The 20,114-nt window shown below is 45.8% G+C and overlaps 3 protein-coding genes across 4 annotated transcripts in view; 2 read left to right on the plus strand and 1 right to left on the minus strand.

Moving 5' to 3' along the window:
• Nucleotides 1–13,085, plus strand: NKAPD1 (NKAP domain containing 1). Of its 2 annotated transcripts, none has more exons than XM_083589011.1 (6): nt 1–211; nt 2,064–2,140; nt 2,693–2,793; nt 4,829–4,987; nt 5,423–5,476; nt 12,137–13,085. In XM_083589011.1, exons 2-6 carry the CDS (start codon nt 2,072–2,074, stop codon nt 12,651–12,653), a joined length of 900 nt encoding a protein of 299 aa, XP_083445137.1. In that variant the 5' UTR covers nt 1–211; nt 2,064–2,071; the 3' UTR covers nt 12,654–13,085. The 2 variants fall into 2 exon arrangements, with proteins under 2 accessions (XP_083445137.1, XP_083445136.1); XM_083589010.1 differs by having other exon boundaries at nt 25–211; nt 4,829–5,086.
• Nucleotides 13,086–15,262: 2,177 nt separating this feature from the next.
• TIMM8B (translocase of inner mitochondrial membrane 8 homolog B) lies at nt 15,263–18,108 on the minus strand. The gene is made up of 2 exons (XM_083589224.1): nt 17,872–18,108; nt 15,263–15,645 (listed from the first exon to the last, which is right to left on the minus strand). The coding sequence occupies exons 1-2, from the start codon at nt 17,956–17,958 to the stop codon at nt 15,478–15,480; spliced, it is 255 nt and encodes an 84-aa protein (XP_083445350.1). The 5' UTR covers nt 17,959–18,108; the 3' UTR covers nt 15,263–15,477.
• Nucleotides 18,096–20,114, plus strand: part of BCO2 (beta-carotene oxygenase 2) — a 76,671-nt gene continuing 74,652 nt past the window's right edge. The window contains exon 1 of the mRNA XM_083588686.1: nt 18,096–18,275. Within this exon, the coding sequence (XP_083444812.1) occupies nt 18,215–18,275 (61 nt within the window). The 5' untranslated portion in view covers nt 18,096–18,214. The remainder of the gene's footprint in view (nt 18,276–20,114) is intronic.

Here is a 20,114-nt window from a genome sequence, read left to right on the forward strand (position 1 = left end):
TCCTCGCCCCACGCCTTCCGGGTTCCGAGGCCTGACGAATCATCAGCTCGGGAGTCTGCCGCTTGCGTGGTCGAGGTCCCCGGAAGGAAGGGGGGGGGGAGGAATAAATAAGCGGTTTCCTTAGGAGGGAAAACTCGGGACACGGGTGGTGAAGGAACGTGTGAATGGGTGCTCGGCTGTGACTCGTGGACTGGCAAGGCTCGCTAACTAGGTGAGGGGGATGCTCGCTCTATTCTATTCCTGTCCAGGTCTCTCGGGGCGGCGGACATTCGTGGTTCCCTCCCTCCGCTCATCCTCTTTTGTCCTCACAACAACCCCGTGAGGTAGGCCAGGTTCGGACACGATGCCTGACCCAGTATGAGCTTCGTGCTTCCTGAGCGGGAATTTGAACCCGGGCCGGTTGAGTGACGCCTGGGCTGGGCGGCGCGCCGTGCCCGCCTTGCAAGCGCCTATTAGCAAAGCTGGGGAAGCAGCGTCGACTTGGAAGAAAATCGCAGCAGCTGCGCCCTGCACGACCTCGGAATCAGATCCTTCTTTGGGCTAGTTAGTTGATCTGTAATAATCATTAATCTGAAATAATCATGGCCCATTTCTTTTGTATTTGCAAATCATGGGTGAAAAATCTCTACAGCTGTTAAGAAACTTGGGTGCTGTTTTCGGCATGGGTTGGGGAACTGGCGGGGCCTCCAAAACTTCTTAATATTCATAAGAACATTAGGGGATCCTGTTCACATAGTGAGTGACCAACCCAATCGGCCTTGGGAAGCCCGAAAGCAGTATATAGCCGTAAAAGCACTTGTCTCACTTGTGAATCCTAGCAGCTGCTATTCATATACACTATATATTCATCATGACTGGTAGGCATTATTTGTATTTTGATGCTTCATAAATTTGTCCAATTCCTCTTTATCCAAGTTGATGGCCATAGTGTCTCTCGAGCAGTAAATTTCCTGGTTTAATTATGTGCTGTGTATAAAACTATTCTGTCCTAAATAGTCTTATTATTCAGCTTGGGCATCGGTCAAGGATAATGGGAGCTGTTCTGCATTTCTGATTTATGGGTATGACTCTAGAATTGGGTAAATGATTTGCACCAAGTTGTCTGGAATACCCAGGAGCATTTCAGAGGACAGAAGTGCTCCCAAAGCATGTGAGGAGAATGGTCAACCCCAGTGGTCCCTTGCTAAAAAAAAGTCATGCAGTGGATTCAAAGAACCAGCTTCATAACCCTTGCTCTTATTGGCATTTTGTTATCAAATGCACAATTTATTCTAAATATATAGCCACCCTTCTCTCCACCCCCTACCTCCAAACTGCTAGCTGTTGCGGTTGACACAAGTAGGTTCCTGGGAGCTTGAGAATTTACATTGGTATAAGGAGTTCCTAGGGAAGAGAAATATGTCTTTCTTTGGAATCTGCTGGATTGATTGCTTCTGTCAACAGGTGTCTTTTGTACAGGTACTGTAACAAGCTGGGATTACAGGCAAGACCTCTCCCTTACAGCAGGTTCTTCTAATATCAGTTCATTACATACAGTAAAGGTACCAGGTAGCCTGACATCTGACTGGTTGATAGGGGATCAAATACTTATTTCACTCTCTGACTTTTGTCTTCTGGGTTTCTGGGGGGCGGGGTTCCTGTTGTTATTCTGTCTCTCACAGCTACACTAAACATACTATTAAAATTATGAACTGGTCATTTCTTCGTCAGAGGGCAAACGGGCAAATTAAGCAGGGGATCAAATACTTTCCCCCCTCACTGTAAATGCATGGATTTTATGTGGGTGAAATGTAGCCTCTTGTACAAAATTGACAGTCACATTCATTGCTTTGCTCATCTCTGCCTCTGACCTGGTCCATGACTGGGATGAGGCCCACAGAAGGTTCTGCATAAGGGAAAAAAGCCTCCCTGCATTCACTCTTAACTGCATCAGCCGTTACCATGTCTGTGATAAGGCTCTGTTATAAACAGCCATTGAGGAGGTTTTCAGAGTTTTGAGAAGGTATATTATATACTTGTTGTTTATTGCTTATACTGTGTTTTGTTTATTGTCTGCTTTTAAGGTTAAAGGATGTCCCGTGTCCCCTTGGGGAAAGTCCTCCTGCGAAATGTCATCCGTCACACTGATGCACATAACAAGGTATTGAGAAGTGTGTTTTGTAGCCCAAAACATCTCTTGGGATGTAGGATATAGCCTAGCTCCATCTTTGAGGGTGGAGGAAGTCCTGGTGTCAGATTCCCCTTCCATTTCACTGCAGCAGCTTCTGTGGCCCTGGTCCAACTGATGTCAGAGCTCCAACTCTCAGTAGGATCCATGGCCTTCAGAAAGGATATGTAGGCTTCGCAGTCCCTGAAGTGCCACTAAAAACAGCAATTAAACTATGCTAGCCCTAGAAACTGTGCTAGTCCTGTGAGACCTGTGGGTGCAGGGCAGTATACAAATTTAAATAACAACAACAGACACAGCTCAATCTCATTTTTCCCTCCGGGTATTTATGGGGGGAGAGGGGACAGAAAAAGCTGGCATTGGGGTACAAGACTGCTCCTCTGACCTGACAATAAGAGCCTAGTGGGGTGTTGTGGGGGGTGCATTGCTGGCAGTTCCTCCTCCTACCAATGGGGTCATTCCTGTAGAAATGCAGCAATTTGGTGGGTACTTTCTTAAACTGATATATTTCTTTATGTACCTCAGATTCAAGAAGAGTCGGAAATGTGGAAAATTCGGGAAATGGAAAAGCAGAACAAAGACATTCAGTGGGGCAAGGAAAAGAGACTGCTTCCTGATTGTTCCAGGTGTGTCAACAAGTGACGTTTCTGCTTTGCAGTGTTGCCAGTGCTGCATCTGTTGCAGCAATCCTTCTCCACCACCAACTACTTTGTGGCTCTTTACCCTGATCAGAAGTCTGTGCTTGTTTCAGTCAAGGTTTGGGAGTCAGGAGAAGCTTATCTGCACCCTCCCGTTCCTGTCCCCCACCAACTGATGATATGGCAGGAAGGGAAAGGTCCGGCAGCCTGACCCCAGCAGAACCATAGAGAAGGGAGGGACGGGGCTTCTCTTTATAAGCCGGAATGGGATATTTCTGCCCCCTTTCAGATTGTTGTTGGATTACCGTTTCTATTGTCCCTGTCCATTGGCCTGGCTGCCTGGGACTGGTGGGAGATGGACTCTAACAACATCTGGAGAGCCACAGGTTCCCCATCTGTGCTTGAAGGAGTTAGTGCCAAGGAAGGACAGCAGGGAAGTTCTATCTTAGCATAAATTGGCCAGTTTTAGAATCATAGTATTGTAGAGTTGGAAGGGACTCTGAGGATCATCTAATTCAACCCCCTGGAATGAAGAGCAGCTGTCTCATACAGGGATCGAACCTGCAACCTTGGCGTTATCAGCACCACACTCTAACCAACTGAGCTATCTTGCCAAGGAATATCGTTTATGAACTTCATATTAGGGAGAAAGTGTACCATCTTTCTGTCAAAAATTCTATTCATATTGATCCAGAGCAGATTCTAACGTATAGTTAGCAGAGTAAAAACTTAAAACATGTTGCAGGATTCCCCCAAAAATAGACCAGAAGCAATTACCGTATTTTTTGCTCTATAAGACACACTTTTCCCCTCCTAAAAAGTAAGGGGAAATGTGTGTGCGTCTTATGGAGTGAATGCAGGCTGCGTTGCTTTCGCTGAAGCCAAGAGAGCTCTCCCTCTTGCTCTCCTGGCTTCGCTTTGCTGGAGAGGCGCTGCGCAGCTTTCCCTCTCTGCGCAGCGCCCCTTCAGCGAAGCGGGAGGAGAAACGGAGCCCCTTCCGTTTCTCCTCCTGCTTTGCTGGAGAGGCGCTGAGCAGAGAGGGAGAGAATATATTTTTTTTCTTGTTCTCCTCCTCTAAAACTAGGTGCGTCTTATGGAGCGAAAAATACGGTAAAATTTCATCAAGCAGAGCTTTACTGCTACTGAAGGCAAATGAGCATAATGGTCAAAAATCCAATACATTTAGGATTGGCACTGTCCATAAGAAATCGAGTTGCAACAGACTTAACTTAAACTTACAATAACATAATAAGGCGAAAACCTTAACACTAAGCATACTATATGCAGAACACCATACCAGAAGGAAAGAGAGATAGAAAGTGAAGCCCAGGCGCCTTCTGGCCTTATTATTATAGTCAGCATGACCTTTACAGAAAGAGATAACAGACCCAGTTTAAGCCAGCTTCTCAGCTCTGAAGGAATAATCCAAATATTATGAACCTTCTGCTTGTGTCTAGGCAGAATAGAAATTTATTTGCCAGCTAGAACTTCTAGCTTGCACCAGTTTGTATCACACAAAGAAGCTTCCAGACCCCTCTTGAATTAATTAGAATCGGAAAGATCTCTACACGTCAGATCAATACTTTCTGTACCAAGAAATGCAAACTGACACTTTCTTTACTACAGCACTGTCTCCGGGAAACTTAGCACTAGTGGGACATTTCTCTCAATGCACCCTGACAAACCCAAACCCAGCTAAGTGTTTATAGGGCAACCAGGCTAAGAAACTGAGGGGCATACCATAGAATACATGATTTGCATGCAGGTTGTCTCTGGTTCAATCCCTGGCATCACCAGGGTAGTGCTGGAAAAAAGTCCCCTGCCTGAAACCTTAGAGAACTGCTCCCAGTCAAAGTAGACAATACTGTACTGAATTAGATGGACTAATGGGGTGAACTCGGTATCATGCAGCTTCCCATATTGTTTGGGGAGCTCCTTCTGAAGGACCTTCTTTTTAGCCTCTTTTCATGGCTTGGCTTTTTACCTTTCGAAATGTACAATGCCTGCTGTCTTTCGTCTGCAGCAGCCGGATGCGTAGCGACGGGTTTGATGAAGAGACTCAGCAGGCCAATTGGAAGGCGAGGAACTTTGCTCCTGTGTCAGTAGAGATGGAAGACGACCTCCGGCATGCCCGCTACTGGAACAAGAAGCTCTACGAATGTGAAGCAAACATGCCAGACAGGTCTGAATGTTTACTGATGTCGCTGATAAGAAGTCCATTCGTGCATGTGGTGCTTTTCCAAGAAAAAATGAGTTCAGGTGACAGGCCTCTGCCCCCAAGGTATTTTGCTTTCTAGATTTTGTTTGGCAGGGGTGAGGCAAGGTTATGAGAAAGGACATATTTTAGGCCTTCTGCCAATTGGGGGAATCCTAAAGTTGGAGGAATATCTTACAGTGACAATTTCTCTTCTCTTTTGAATCTGCAAAGCACATTGTAGATTGAGGTACTGCAGCACTAAAGGGTACAGTTCCCTCCATCCCATGGCCTGCAGCCAGAAGTGGTGCAGTCCAACAAAGGTTGCATCATGTGATTTTTGCTGCCTGTGTCGCTTTGCTCTGTGGTTGCATAGCTTGTATGTTTGTGAACCTCTTAAGACAGCATGGTGTTCTCTTGCAGGTGGGGCCACAGTGGCTACAAAGAGCTGTATCCAGAAGAATTTGATACAGACAGGTAAAGCCAATAAGGTTGCTTGTAAAAAGGTTGGGGGTGGGAAAGTATGTTTGACCTTTTTAGACCTTCACACTAATCTCTGGCTCAGTGTTGCCTGTACAAACCTCAAATGCACATGCTCCTTCCTTCCCTCTAGCACAGGAGTGAGGATTTCAGAAATCTCTGCTTCTAAGTCCGTGACCAGAATGTGGAGGAGTATCAGAAAGAATGGTTGAAATTTAATGACTATTTAGTTAAATACGTTAAGTTAAATTAATTGGAAATAGCTTGCAAGTACTAGATCGGCCTAGGATTTTATATAATCCTAGTGATGAATTAATATGTTTAATTCTGAATAGAAAAAAAATAGAATGATGTTAAATGATTAAGTTTATAAGAACTATGATTTGGAAAACCGTTAAATGGATATGCATTGAAACCCAACCAAGGGGAAGCGAGGAAGTCACTTAACAATGTTAATAAGTGTAATCTTAATAAGTTTATGATTTATGTTTGTTTATAATTTTGTGAAAATTAATTTAAAAAATTGAAGAAGAAATCTCTGCTTCTAAACTAAGCTGAACTCACATTACATCCAAACTTGAGAAAACTCTGGTTAAAGTCTGGTTTGTTCACACAAGCCAGGATGAAACCGTAGTATGTGTTTGGAGCTTGTTCTCCCAAGTTTGGATATAACAAGGAACTCTGGTTAGTTTAAACCAGTGGTGGTGGGGAACCTGTGTTGTTTGACTCCAATTTCCATAATCCCTGACAAATCAGCTCTGCAGACTGGGGCTGATGGGAGCTGCAGTCTTCTTCCCACTTTAAAAGCAGATGCTGATTGACTTATGGCTGTTCTAGAGAAGGAGACATGGTGTGCGCATGAGCCTTGTGGACATGTTTTATTTTTTGTATAACTTTTCATTTTAAATAAAATGCAAAAACTAAACTGTGTCCAAGATCTTCATCAAATGAAGATGGCGAACGGCACTTAGTCAGCGTGAGTGTGAGCTCCCTGTTTTATCTTTTAAGATTGTTTTAATGAGTATAGAAACCTATTAACTTTTAACTTTTAGTTTTTTAACTTTTAGTTTTTAGTTTTTAGTTTTAGTTTTAAACTAATAAGTAGGAGGACGCCTCTTTCTATTGGGGAGATAACCATTGACCTTGAAACTGGGGCGGCTGCATGAAGAGAGAAATGACTAAGCAATTATACAGCCCTGCCTGTGGGAGAGGAACTGGGAAGCGTACCAGAGATTCTAGAGACTTAGACGACACAGAGGAACTGAGATCCCTGCCTCTTGCTAAACAAACAAAAATTAGTGAATCTGAAAGTACAAAGGATATTTGTAATATTCCGGTTTCAAACTCTTTCACACTGCTAGCAGAGATGAATGACGAGGAAACCATTGTGAAAGAACCTTTTGATAACCTGCCTACTAAACCTTCAAGCAATAATAATACTGGTATCCACTCGAATGACTGCACTAGAGCCCGTGAAAGCTGCATTGATGAGATACTATTTGAACACTCGACCACTCTAGACCTAGTTGCTAAAACAGTGGACTGTATCTTTAAATACATAAAAGACATCCGAGGATCCTTGGAGAAGATTATCTCGCTTGTATCCCTAACAGGTAAAAACAGTTCACCTGATGTACCACCTGAGATGAAGCCCATACAAATGCCCAGAGCACCCGTTTTACCTCATACCTCCTGTATAATTCCTCAAGTTGCTGGCAATCAGAAAAGTGAGCCAAGTGAGCAAAATAAGAAGGAACAACACTTTGCACCTCCTCACAAACTGCTGCTGCAAGCTACCAAAATCTGCCTAACGGTTTGCCCCTTTAGAGGCAAGGTGATAAACTGGCATTATAAGAGTGATATAAGGAGACACCTAGCGGAGCTTCTGAGGGTAATCCCTAGCTCTATTGACCTGAAGCATACTGACCATATTAGCAGCAGACCTCAGAGGCAGAGAGTGCTGCTCTCCTTTAAAACCAAAAAGCTCCCTGCACTTATTATGTCCTCAAGAAATCTTCTAATTAACTATGGAATCCTTGCTACAAGAGTCTTTACCAATACCAAGATCTGCCCCCTCTTACCAAACTGCTTGTTCAAAAAGAAAGCAGACAAGTCTGAGGGTCCGCCATTTGCCACGACTCCAACTCCCCTGGCCGCAGATCTAATCAGCTGGATTGACGCCCCCCTGCCTCCACTGACAAAGGCTATACATCTGGAGAATTCTACGGAGCGTGAGTTACTTCTATCCTTCTCCCAATTGCCAAAACTGGAGCGAACAGAGATAACGGACAGATTGGACGAGTTGCTACTCTGTCTCCGTAACGCAGAAGATCATGCTCATGCAAATAAGATGAATTCCTCACCAATTGTAGATCAGTCTACACAAGCCCAAGTGGTACCTGTTTTAACGACCTTTGATCTGCAACCTGGCTGTACACGGCCTCGGGATGTCAAGCCCGGGCAGGATACAGTGGAAGATTCGACAACCCTCTGGTCAAACTCGGAAGCTGTGGCAAGACTGAATGCTCTTTTGGAGGCAAACCGAAAAGGATGCCTCCCACCTGCCTTACACTGCATGTTCCCTACAGCAACCGCAGATCCAAAAGGCCCACCCCCCTCAGTCTTAGAGCATACTTTAAATGCAGAGTCTATGGACCTGTCGTTAAGTGATACTCCCGTGCAACAGAACCCATCCCTGCAGCTACCAATAATTAAGCCGCAATCCATGACTGCTGCTGCGGTAAGTGGTGCTCGGAAATTGCCTGGTAAGCAAGCTACAATTACTTCCTTCTTCCAGCCTATTGCCCCCCCTCGCCGCATGCATTCCCAGGTGGATTCTGCCGTGCTGGTTCCGCAAGGCCCAGCATGACTCAAAGGGGTGACCAGGAGATTACTTACTTTCTTGTCCTGGAATGTAGCTGGCATTAAACCTAAGCTGATGGATCCATCCTTTGTCACCTACATAAAAGGCAGTCATATTCTTTTGCTGCAAGAGACCTGGGCTTGTGAGGGCTTCCCCTTATCAGGGTATAAGGGCTTCTACCTGAATGCACAACAGAATTCACTATCACCTGGTAGACCACAAGGTGGGTTGGCTACCTTAGTTTCTTTGGCCTTAAATCTGCAGGTGGAACAAATCGACATCCAGTCGTCATCCATGCTGGGTGTAAAGCTACAAACAGCGGAGGAAGTGTTCGTGGTGATTAATGTTTATTTGCACCCAACCTATAAGAAAAACCTGGTGGACCAAAGATGGAGGGGAATTCAACTGACTCTTGAAACTCTCCTAGAGAAATATCCTGAAGCCACCTTCCTAGTTGCAGGAGATTTCAACGGCCGATTGTCTCACTCTGATAAATTATTATTTGCTAAATATAATAAATATCCCCCACTACCCATTTTAACCTCAGACCTTTTACCCAGGAATTTTAAAGACAGTGTTGCTACATACGCAGGTTTTAAATGTAGACAAACTTTGATGGCTCTTAATTTTCACCTTCTAAACGGAGCTCTCAGTTCTGATTACCCTGCCGAATTTACTTTCTGGTCAGGCTCCCGAGCCTCTACCATAGACTTTATTTGGACTTCAGTAGACCTAATTCCCAAAATTTCCAACTTTAGGGTGGTAACGAGGCTGGAAAGTGACCATTTTCCATTAGAACTCTCTCTGACCCTGGATGGAGAATTGGCTACCTATCCCTGTGTGCCTATTACAAATAACCAGCTTCAGATGAGGCCCACTGCCTTAAAATGGACCGACAATATGGCTCAACGGATAAATGAACTCCTGTGGTCTGACCAACTGCAAGAGACAAGGGACTCCCTTATCCAGGCAGTTGAGCCACTGCCAATATATGACAATTTAGTAGAACTGCTAAAACCTTCGTTGGCTAAGGCCCCGGTAATGAATAGTAACCATTTCTCTCATAAAAAGTGGTTTGACGAGGAATGTAGACACTTCAAGAACAACCTATATAATGAATTCTTGGCATATAGGGCATCAAATGACCCCGCACCTAGCAGTCACCTTATGAACCTCAAGAGAAGGTATAAAGCACTATTAAAGGAAAAGAAGCTTGCGGCAGAAAGAAATGATTGGAAGAACCTTCTAAAAGCTGCAGAAAATAGAAATCCCTCCTCCTTTTGGCACCAAATTTCTCAATACCTGGGTAGACCGTTGTCAAGGATAGAACCCCAAATTTCAGCTGATACCTGGGAAAGCTTCTTCTCCGATTTATATGCAGCTCACGCTGCCAGCGGAGGAAGGTTAGATTTGGCCCCCTTGCCTGAGTGGGATCCTGTTACCTGCTCTGAAGTGGAAACACTTATAGGCCAATTTGAGGCGGGCAAGGCACCCGGAGACGATCTTATTTCCATAGATGTTATTAAAGCCAATAAGGATTGGTGGTGTCCACCCCTAGCAGCTCTTTTCACTTATATAAACAAAACAGCACAATTTCCTCCAAGCTGGAACTCTGCACTGATTGTGTTAATCCACAAGAAAGGGCCGCGCACAGACCCGGCCAATTTTAGACCAATTAGCCTGCTAAATGTTATCGGGAAGATCTATTCAAGACTTCTACTTAACAAATTAACGACCTGGATGGAAACCAACAATATCATCGCAGAGGAACAGGCGGGTTTCCGCCCCGGAAGATCAACAACAGACCAAATCTTAATCCTAAATCACTTGGCCACCAAGTACGCTGGCAACGGCCTAAAAGCCCTCCACGTCGCCTTTATAGACTTTAAGCAGGCCTTTGATCTAATTCCCAGGAACCAGCTATGGACAAAATTGGCAGCGACATCTATCGACCGCCGCCTTCTCCTGCTGATTATTAATTTGCATACAAATACCCTCCTGAGGATTAGGCTAGATAGTAAGGGGCTAGTCTCCAATCCGGTTGCCACCACTAGGGGGGTAAGACAGGGCTGTTTGCTTGCCCCTGCTTTGTTTAATTTCTATATTAATTCGCTAGTGGTGCATATGGCAAATGCTGATTTCCATCCACCAAAACTGGCAGGACGAGCCTTGAATGTCCTACTGTATGCGGACGATGCCGCCCTATTAGCTACCTCCCCCATCGGATTAAGGAGGATGCTTCGAGCTCTTCATGAATATGAGACCCAACATGAGCTCCAACTAAATTATGCCAAGACCAAAATAATGGTCTTTGCTGCTCGACTGAAACCTAATTTATGGTCAATTAATGGTATCCCTTTAGAGCAGGTCAGTTGCTTCAAATACCTGGGTCAGGTTGTAAGATCAAATAGGTCCTTCTTGGCGCACAGAGAATACATAGCCTCGAACGCATCCAAAGCAGCCTTGGCAATTAGAACCCTATACTCTAAGAAACAGGCACAAACTGTCAAAGTTGCCTTGCGACTCTTTAAAATGAAAGTCCTCCCTCTTCTGCTGGTGGGCATTGCCTTGGGCTCACGTAGGGACTTTGAAAAATTGGAATCTATCCAAACCCAATTCCTCAGGGCCATACTCAGGATCCCCCCCTCTGTGGCAGGCGCGATCATGAGATTGGAAACCGGTTGTCAAGCCTTTAGGTATGTGGCCCTGAAAGCGAAGTTATGGCTATGGCTTAAGCTCTGTTTCAGACCGGTGGGTTTGGCCCCCTTGATTCTGAGGGATAACTTTAAATCTCCATGGGAAGGGGAGATAGTGGAGGAAGTGCAGAAGTGCGGGTTGTCCTCCCTTTATATAGAGTCCATGACGTATAGCCACGCAAAGGTGGTGATCGCTCAAAGATTAAGGGATATTGCCAGACAGGAGGACATAGCCCGTGTGAAACCTGGGATGTTTCTGGGGGAGCAGTTGTATCAGGCTGCTCCAGCTCGCTACCTGGCGGATATCCACTACGTGGAATACCGCAGACTATTTACTGCGGCTAGGCTGAATGTTCTTGACTCGGCGGTTCTGAAGGGAAGATATGGAGGAGTCCCATATGACCAGAGATTATGCCACTGTGCACTGGGTGAGGTAGAATCCACAGAGCACATTTTACTGAGCTGTCCCTTCTACAACGATTTAAGACAGTACCTTATAACGCCATACTTACCCCAGCTCAGTTCCCGACAAAGAGGAAAGCAGACAGCATATCTGCTAAATAAGTCTTCTGGGAAAACAACTTTGTCAGTGGCTAAATTCCTTTTCCTGGCACTCAAGTGTCGGAAACGTATAACAGAATGCTTTGATGTGGGTTATCTGTGAGAGGTCTAGTACCCTAACCCTACCTTATTTATGTACCCCTATGATGTTATAGTTTATAATTTTTGTGTAATGTTTTATTTCTGACTATCGGTCGAATAAAGGAAATTGATTGATTGAAACTGTGTCCAAACTGAGATGGTTCCTTATTTCCATTACAAAACAAGTAAGGTGTGTATTTTCAGTGTTATACCTCTTATTCCAGGTGAAATTTAGCTCCTGCAGAAATCTGTCTTAAACGCATGGACTTCTGTATCCCAGACTGTGTTCTATGCATGGGTAACCATACCCCACAGCACACAGCCCTTGTGGAAGGTTGACCAAGGATGAAAACGCATTCTTAGAGCGAAAAAGATTAAGCCACCTCCACTTTAGAACATTGTTGATTATTCTTCAATATTATGCCTTAAACTTTTGTCCTCTTGGCTGTGTTGCAGTGACCGAGAGCAAGATGAACAAAACTCTGTGAACGGAAAAAGGAAGTCTCAGCCCGGCACGCAGTCTTCCCTCGAGTTGCCCAAAAGGAAAAAAGCCAAAAAGTCGCACAAGAAGAAGCGGAAAAAGAAATCTCATAAGAAGCGGAAGAAGAAGAAACAGGAGCAGCCAAGTGCCGCGGCAGATTCTTCCCAGGAGTCTGACTCATCGGAGAGAGGCGCCGGCAAGCGAAAGCGGAAGCGTCACAAAAAGGCCAAGAAGAGCTCTGCAAAGGCAGCCCCCTCTTCTTCCTCAGGGAAAGACAGTGACTCCAGCAAGGCCAGCAGCTGCCCCTCCAGCAGTTCTGAGGACAGTGAACCAGATAAAAAGCAGGAGAGGCAGCCAAAGAAAAAGAGACGGAAACGCCACGTGTCTCTCTCAGAACGGTGTGCTGAAAGGGTGCAGGAGAAGCGCAGTAAGAGGAAGAACTGGAAAGTGGCTGCTGATGAGAATTCAGAGGACAGTTCTGATGAGGACTAGGGGAAAGGGACCAACACAGTCGGTGCTTTTCGCGGGGCAGGGCAGGGGCACTGACGTTCTGGGAGATTGGTCTCCAAGTGCTGCTCCCTTGGAACAAATGTAGTCTGGGCAACAGCTCTATGATCCAGATGCCGCAAACCTCAGTTACTTGCAGGGGGCTTCTTTCAGTTTCATGTAGGTCAGAAGCTGGTCAGGAAATGAGAAGCTCCCAGCCCAAGGCTCGTTTGTCCAGCCCAGGTTCAAACTTGAGTTTGTGACAATACGGAACCTTAACTCACAAAAGAGCTACTATTGGAGTCTGCATTGAACGGAACTGACCTTGGGTCCCCTTTGCCTTTTTTGAAAACCTAAAATCTATTTTTGATGGCCAATACCTAACATTTAATTGCAATAAACAATGAAGGAGATCAGACGCTCCTCAGGTTGCCAGCCTGTGTTTCGCATGTACCCATCTTCTTTGCAAGGTTGATCAGATGGTGGCATACAAGATGTGTCATCAGGTCCAAAGGGCCAAGTGGAGACCAGCACAGGGCATGTGGCCGTCCTAGGTTCAAATAGGATCTACTGGGGTTCAGAGACAACTATCCAAACACAAGCCACAGTGAGATTTAAAGTAAGCCGCCTCTGCTAGCTGTTTTTTGGTCAAATGGAGGTTATAAGCATCCCGCCCCCTGCAAGAGTATGCTTAATGCCATATCCTGTTCCTTCTGGTAAACTGGTTGTCAGCTTTGCTGGTGTGTGTCCTAGCTGACGGCCCTTTGGTTTTGCCAGCTCTTGCTGGAAAAAAAATATATCTCGCTACCAGTCAGGGAATGACAGAGCAGATGGAGTGTGTGTTCCTGTTCTTACTTAACAAGAGAAGTGGTTTCTCAGGTTGATGGGAGACCAGCAGCATCTGAAGGGTCAGAGATGTCCCATCCATGGTGTAACGGCTTGGCTTTCATGTAACTCCCTCCTCCAGATCCACATGCCTTCTATGATTGATAGGAGGCAGCAGAAGACTTTCAGTAGTTTGCTGGAAGGCTGGCTTAGCTCATTCTACAGCTTAGGGGCTGCAAAGATGCACACTGAAGAAAGAACTTGGCAGTAGTTACCTCTGCCCTGCAGCTTATGCTGTCAAGAGATAGAGTCTACACCATAAACCAAACATTGGTTCCCTCTTACCCAGACCCTGTAAGGAGGACTGGGGCTATACATTAGTGGCTTCTTTGCATCCTCACCAATTTCCCACTGAAATTCCCACCATGCCTCTGGGGAAACCATGACTGCTACAGTACCTATAAAACTACTAAGTTTGTAGTGTAGGTAATTCATCATTCCCTCCTTTTTCTTAAAGTGGGCCATTGTAAACTCAAGGCACACAGGATTAACAGGCTGGTTAGAGTAAAGGGTTTTGGACCTTTCCCCTCTTTCCTTATCCTTAATGGTCACATCTTATCTTCTCACAGTAACATCCTGCTGGAACTCTTTTATCAGTCTCTTGATCTTTCCCCCTCCGCCCGGCTTCCCTGCACAAATACAATTGCCTGCCATCACCCCGTATCTGGGGAATAGTGAACAGAATGCCACATGGTTCTGTCCTATGTTGTGGTACCAGTGCACAAAGCTTATTTTTTGAAAGTAGTTCTAATGTGTTGCTATAAAAAGCAAAGCAACTCAAGTTATTTTGACAGAACAACTTTTTTAATATGTGCAAGGTATCAGCATGAATAAATTCAGAGGGTCTGCAATAACAAACGATGTTGGTTTCACCCCTCAGCAGTCAAAATGAAGAGTCTTTATAATAGCATTTAAGATTTTATACACCATTGTAAACATGCACTGATGATTTTGGAGGTGGGGGAGATGTGACACTCTTAGATCGGAAAGGCATTGTGAAAGGGGTGGGCTTCAAAAATCTGAAGAACAGCAACAGCACACTCACTATAAATGGAATTCCAACTTCTGGAGGGAGGATGGCAGAGTGAAGGATCTATACCTGTTACTGGCCTTTAAGTGCAAGCCAGGAAACCCTATGTTACATTTGCAGAACTTGCAGTCAGCACTCTGGCACAGATCTAGAAAGCTCTGTTTGAAAGCAGCTCTTTCCTCAAATGGCAGAACGTGTTTTGCAGGGATAAAATATGCTGACTAGGTTCACAGGTGTTCATTAGAAGATAGTAATTTATTAAGAAATGTGTGATACAAATTGGCATGCTCAAAGAATGGAACTGAAGCAGTATAAACTCCAAAAAAGAGAATGGGATTGCTGAATGGATTTTGACTGCAATCATTATCAGCAGCAGTAACTACTGTACAAATTAGTTTTGAGTTATAAAGCAACTTTCTGTTCTCTTATCAAATGGAGGAAGAAAGGGTACACAAGAGAGCCTATGTGAGCTATAAGATCCCTCAAAGAGGCTAATAAATAGGGAAACAAAAGACAGCTCCTTCGGCAATGAGTTTGCAAATGCTCCCCCCTCCCCATTTTTTCCTAAGATTTCCTGAAAACACTTATACCTTTGAGAGAGAATTTTAAGAGCATGCTATTTAGTGTGAGGGTACATGTTATCCCTATTATCCTGCATTGGGAAGAAAGCAAAGCAGTTAAGTTTTTGCTACAGAGTCAATTTGTTTAGACAAGTCTTGATTTATTAGCTTGAAAGGAGCAACGATTTTGTTCTACGTGACCCAGTCTAATGCCACTTAGGCATGAACAGTCACGTACAAATGGCTATTCAAGCATTGCTGCATTGAGGTAGAACAACTGACAGAGTAGGGGTCCAGTGAAAGACCTGGATCTTGTTAAGTCCGTTGACCAAAGGGGACCTCCACCATGCGGTAGTCAGTGGCCTCCTTTCTGTATTATCTGTGCAAAGCGATTGGTGATGGACAGGGTTGTGTCTATGAAGCGGTTGACACAGTTGGCGAGGCACGTTTCTGTTCTGGAGTCCAGCTTGGAACCTGGCTTGTCAACACATTTTTCCCAGCAGACCTCCATGAAGTTGTGAACCTGAAGTAGGGAGAGAGAGATGAGAACGGATACAAGTATTAACAGCACTCCCCATTAGGACCAGCCTCTTTCAATTCCACTCACAACCTTCAACATGGCAAGTTTCCATTGCCCTCTGCGAAGGGTAACAAGAGGCCCCATTTCCCTCTCCAGCTTGGTGTACATGTAGCAGATATCCCTGCAGTCGTGCTGCGCTTTTGATGGCACAACATAGCTACAGGGGAGACTTACACCCTTAGGAAAGTGAATCTGGCTGTTTGGGTGATGTCTTGCCCATCTAAAAAACCCCGAAAACCCACCCCTCGAAAAGTATGGGTTTAGTGGGTAAAGTAAGTGAGGCTTTAACACATATTCAAAACACCAGGACATCTGAAACACCCCCAAATCTGAGAAATACATTCCAGGATCTGTGTACAAAAACCACATTTCCCACAGAGACATCCATACAGCATGTACACATGTAGCTAGTAACATTGAGGACAACGACACTCATACCCCAAAGCTACAGAAATCACAACAACCAAGGATCAATGAGTCCCATCCCCCCCCCATAAGAATAACACAGTGGTACCTTGGTACTTGAACGGCTTGGCTCCCAAACAAATCAGCTCCCAAACGCCACAAACCTGGAAGTTGAGTGTTCCGGTTTGGAAACATTTTTTGGAAGCTGAACTTCTGATGCAGCTTCTGTGGTTTCCGATTGAGTGCAGGAAGCTCCTGCAGCCAATTGGGAGCCTCACCTTGGTTTTTGAACCATTTCGGGAGTCTAATGGATTAAGTTCGAGAACCAAGGTACCACTGTAATAATAATGGACGTGCATACTCTTCAAAGCTCTGTTTATCATTTCTGGAGTATGGGTCAGTGGTACAGCTTATGCTCTTTGGAAAATGTCCCGTGTTAAATCCATGGCTATTTCCAGGGGAAAAGAAGAGGTAAGGCCCTGGAGAGCTGCTGCCAATCTGAGTGTACAATACAGGGCTAGATAGACAAACAGTCTAACTTGGTATAATATAGCTTCCTACATTCTTGGGAACTTTTGGTGTGAGAAACAGATCTCTGGTGGAGAAGCCTGGAACTGGCCATTTAGAAGCATCTGGGCATTTAAAAAAACCACTCCTCCATTTCTCACAGCAGAGCTGAAGCGAAGCTGTAGGAGATCAATCCCCACCCCAAACACACATCTGGGAGGAATTGTCTTTGACCTTGCCACAGTGGTGCAGCATGAGGCTATGTGCCAACAGCCCAATCCTATGCCTATCTACTCAGAAGCTAATCCCACTGAATTTAATGATGCTTCCCAATCTCGCATGCCTCAGAAGTAGTATTTGTGAGAAGGGGTTGCAATTCTAGCAGACCCCCCCCCCATGAGAAAGTGCCATGTCCAGCTTCTTGGGGTGACTGTCAGGGCAAAATAGACAATCAAAGGTCCTAAATGAATTCTGGGGAGGAGGTTTAAGGTATAAGAAGGGGCAGAAGGCTGGCAGGTGCAGCCATTTCAGAAAGCCCAGCCACCTGAAAAGCCTTCTAGGCAGAACAATACTGTAAAGTAAACTATAGCTCAGGTTTCTTAACAGGAGGGTGGATCCAGTCTGGATTCTCTTAATGGAAGCATGGTATAGTAAATAAGTGACGTTTGGAGAACAGGCATGGTGAACCTCAAGACTGAGGGTTCTCCAGAATTCTCTCTGGCCCTTTGGACCCTACAAGGCCCTACTTAAGTGCTTTCCTGGGCCAGAAGGTGTCCTTGAACTGGGGCAATGTCTTTCACTTGCCTGGAAAGAAAGGGGTGTGTGCAGAAACCTCTGGCTTTTGTATGGCTGCATGGCAAATGCTACCGTGCAAAGTTATGAGTCACACCTATGGTGCCACACTGGTGTGAAGATCCCGGAAGCTTTCCCAGGGGAGAAGAGCTCAGAAAGGGCCTTACAAAGGAGCGGGGTGGGGTAAAGGGGCGTGCTATTAGGGATCAGTCAGACCCGCAGTTATGAGGGGAGAGAGGAGAGGGAATTACAATTAGGTCTGAGTCGTGGACACGCATGTGGATTCAGACGAGACAAAAAAGTTCGTAACACGGTTGCTCTGGGCGGGGTGTTCCATGGAGAAGAGGCCAGGTTCAAGCCCCCGCCCCACTCAGCCAGCCACTCCTCCTATTTCAACCTATTTCGCAGGGTTGTTGTACCTCCATACACACACACACGCACGCGCACGTATCTCGCGGCATGTACCTGAGCGGCGAGGCGGGCGCGCTGCTCCTCGACGGCCACCAGGCGCTGCAGCTCCGAGACATCGGCCTCCCGCTCCGGGTCCTCCATGGCGGAGCCTCTGCCCCGCGGCCTCCCCGAACCGAGGTGCTACGAAAAGCCCCCCTCGAAACAAGGACGAAGGCAAAGGCGAGGACCGCCTTCCCCGCACCCGCGCGCTCAAGGGTCGACCGGAAGCGGCGCCTCGTCGACCGGAAGCGCAACGTTACGCTTCCGGTTCCGGGGCAGCGAGTGCCCTTGGGCCTTATCCCTACCCCCTCTTAGAGCGGGAGGGCACCAATAGAAGGGGGACGGCGAAAGGTGCAAGATGGCGGCGGGGCTGCTGCTGCTGCGGGCGGGGCTGGGCAGACCCCACGGCGGAGGAGTCGGTGAGTGAGCGGAGGGGGACGCGTGGGGGGCCTGACTTGCCTTCTGCCTCGCAGGGACTCGCCCTTGTCTCTCCTCCCTGTCTAAACTGACATTTGAGAACGGAGGAAGCTGCCTTATACGGAGTCCAGACCTTTGGTCGACGTAGCTCGGTACTGTCTGCACTGACTGGCAGCGGTGGCTTTCCAGGGTATCAGACCAGGGAGTCCTTTCCCTGCCTTGCCAGGGGGCGAACTTAGCAAGGGGTGAACTTAGGACCTTCTGCCCGCAAGGCGGGTGCTTTGCCCTTCCCCATAAGACAGAGGGACATAGGATACTGCCTCGTCCTGAGTCAGACCTGTAGCCCAGCGCACTGTTGTCTGCACTGACTGGCAGCAAAGGCTCTCCAGGGTTTCAGGCAAAGGAGTCTTTTCTCAGTCCTGCTCCGAGATGCTGTAGAGGATTTCATCTGGGAGCTTTTGCATTGCATGGCACGCGTGGTTCTGTCACTGAGCACCCCATCCCCCCCAAAAAGCCATTTTTGGACAAAATAATATATATTGGTACTGGTGGATCCTTGCTTGTTTCTCCTCCACTGCTGTCCCAGTGGTATTCGTCCCTGTGGCCGGGATGCTTTTCCTTTCAGGTCTTCTTTCCTAGCTGCAACTTTTGTCTGCTGCTTGCTGTGTTGCATGGAGCTGTAGCGTTATCCTTTTGAAGGTGACTCTCTTTTCAAGCAAGAGGCAAGCTTTGGGGTTCCCTAGATGAGATACCTGATTTTCTTGCTCCCTTCTTAGGAAAGGCTTCTTTATCATTGTGGTCCTTAGGTATTTGCTAATGTCAAACTAATTTGCTTTGGTAGCTGCATTTTCCTTTGCTTTCACTTCACTCTATACCTACTAATCTTCCAGCTGTAGCTCACAAGCAACTTACTCTGCACACCTTTCTGCTTCAAGAATTTCGTTGGGGTGGTGAAAGGAGCATGTCTTAATAATTAGAATAGAGACTGAGATATTTCTCCTATGTTAGTAAAACCCGTTTTTACTAAAATGTGTTTTGTGGGAAAGACAGAGACAATTTTGTGCAGATCAGAACAATGCAGCTTGTTCTTTCAGATGTGGAAGAGCAACATTTAATTACCAATTGTAAATCTACACACACACAGTTCTAATTACACATGCAAGTCATCAACTTGCAATACATGAGTGCCCCAAGGCATAGAAAATATTAACCAGGCTAGGTATCGCCGCTGCCATCGCAAACCCTCGGTCACATACACTTTGGGATGTTGTGCAGCAGCCTCTGAGATTATGCACTGCCCTGTAACATGTGACCTAAGAGCTAGCATGTGAGTGGAGAAGAGGGTAGTTTACCTTTCTTTGCAAAGAAATAAAAGCATTGAAAGGGGACATGCATTGACCTAACTGTTCTCTCTTTTGCTCACACTGCTACCTACCCATACCTCTTTGTTTGTGCAATATATGGAAATGTAGGTTTGCACAATATGATTTTGGAATGCATCCAAAATTCCAGTGAAGCATATCTGGAGGACATCTTGTCCTCCCATCTGTACTAACTTATGGGCTGCTTCACACATGCATGTTCATAACTTCAACCTGGGAGGCCTGGGACCCCCTTTTGTTGCCATGTGAGGCGGTATCTGGAGGATACTTATATATTGATACCACACTGACTTCTTGTATCACCTGTCTGTAGATTCTCATTGTGGATTTTCTTGTCATTCAGTGGCTGGAAGAGCTGTATCTCTTTTCAGTTTCCTTTGTTCCTAAGAGCTTCCCTTCCAAAGTCTTTTTTTTTTTTTTAATATTAGCACGTCATTAGTACTTATTATTGCATGCATA

This window comes from Podarcis filfolensis (genome assembly GCF_964270895.1).
Source record: "Podarcis filfolensis genome assembly, chromosome: 15".
Lineage (NCBI taxonomy): Eukaryota > Metazoa > Chordata > Lepidosauria > Squamata > Lacertidae > Podarcis > Podarcis filfolensis.

Excerpts from the sequence above, each read along its gene's own strand:
- NKAPD1 (XM_083589010.1), top strand. The coding sequence starts at position 2,072 with ATGTCCCGTGTCCCCTTGGGGAAAGTCCTCCTGCGAAATGTCATCCGT. Across the intron at positions 5,087-5,422 it reads GACAGGCCTCTGCCCCCAAG|GTGGGGCCACAGTGGCTACA; the intron begins GTATTTTGCTTT and ends GTTCTCTTGCAG. Across the intron at positions 5,477-12,136 it reads GAAGAATTTGATACAGACAG|TGACCGAGAGCAAGATGAAC; the intron begins GTAAAGCCAATA and ends GCTGTGTTGCAG.
- TIMM8B (XM_083589224.1), bottom strand. The coding sequence starts at position 17,958 with ATGGAGGACCCGGAGCGGGAGGCCGATGTCTCGGAGCTGCAGCGCCTG. Across the intron at positions 15,646-17,871 it reads GCGCCCGCCTCGCCGCTCAG|GTTCACAACTTCATGGAGGT; the intron begins GTACATGCCGCG and ends TCCCTACTTCAG.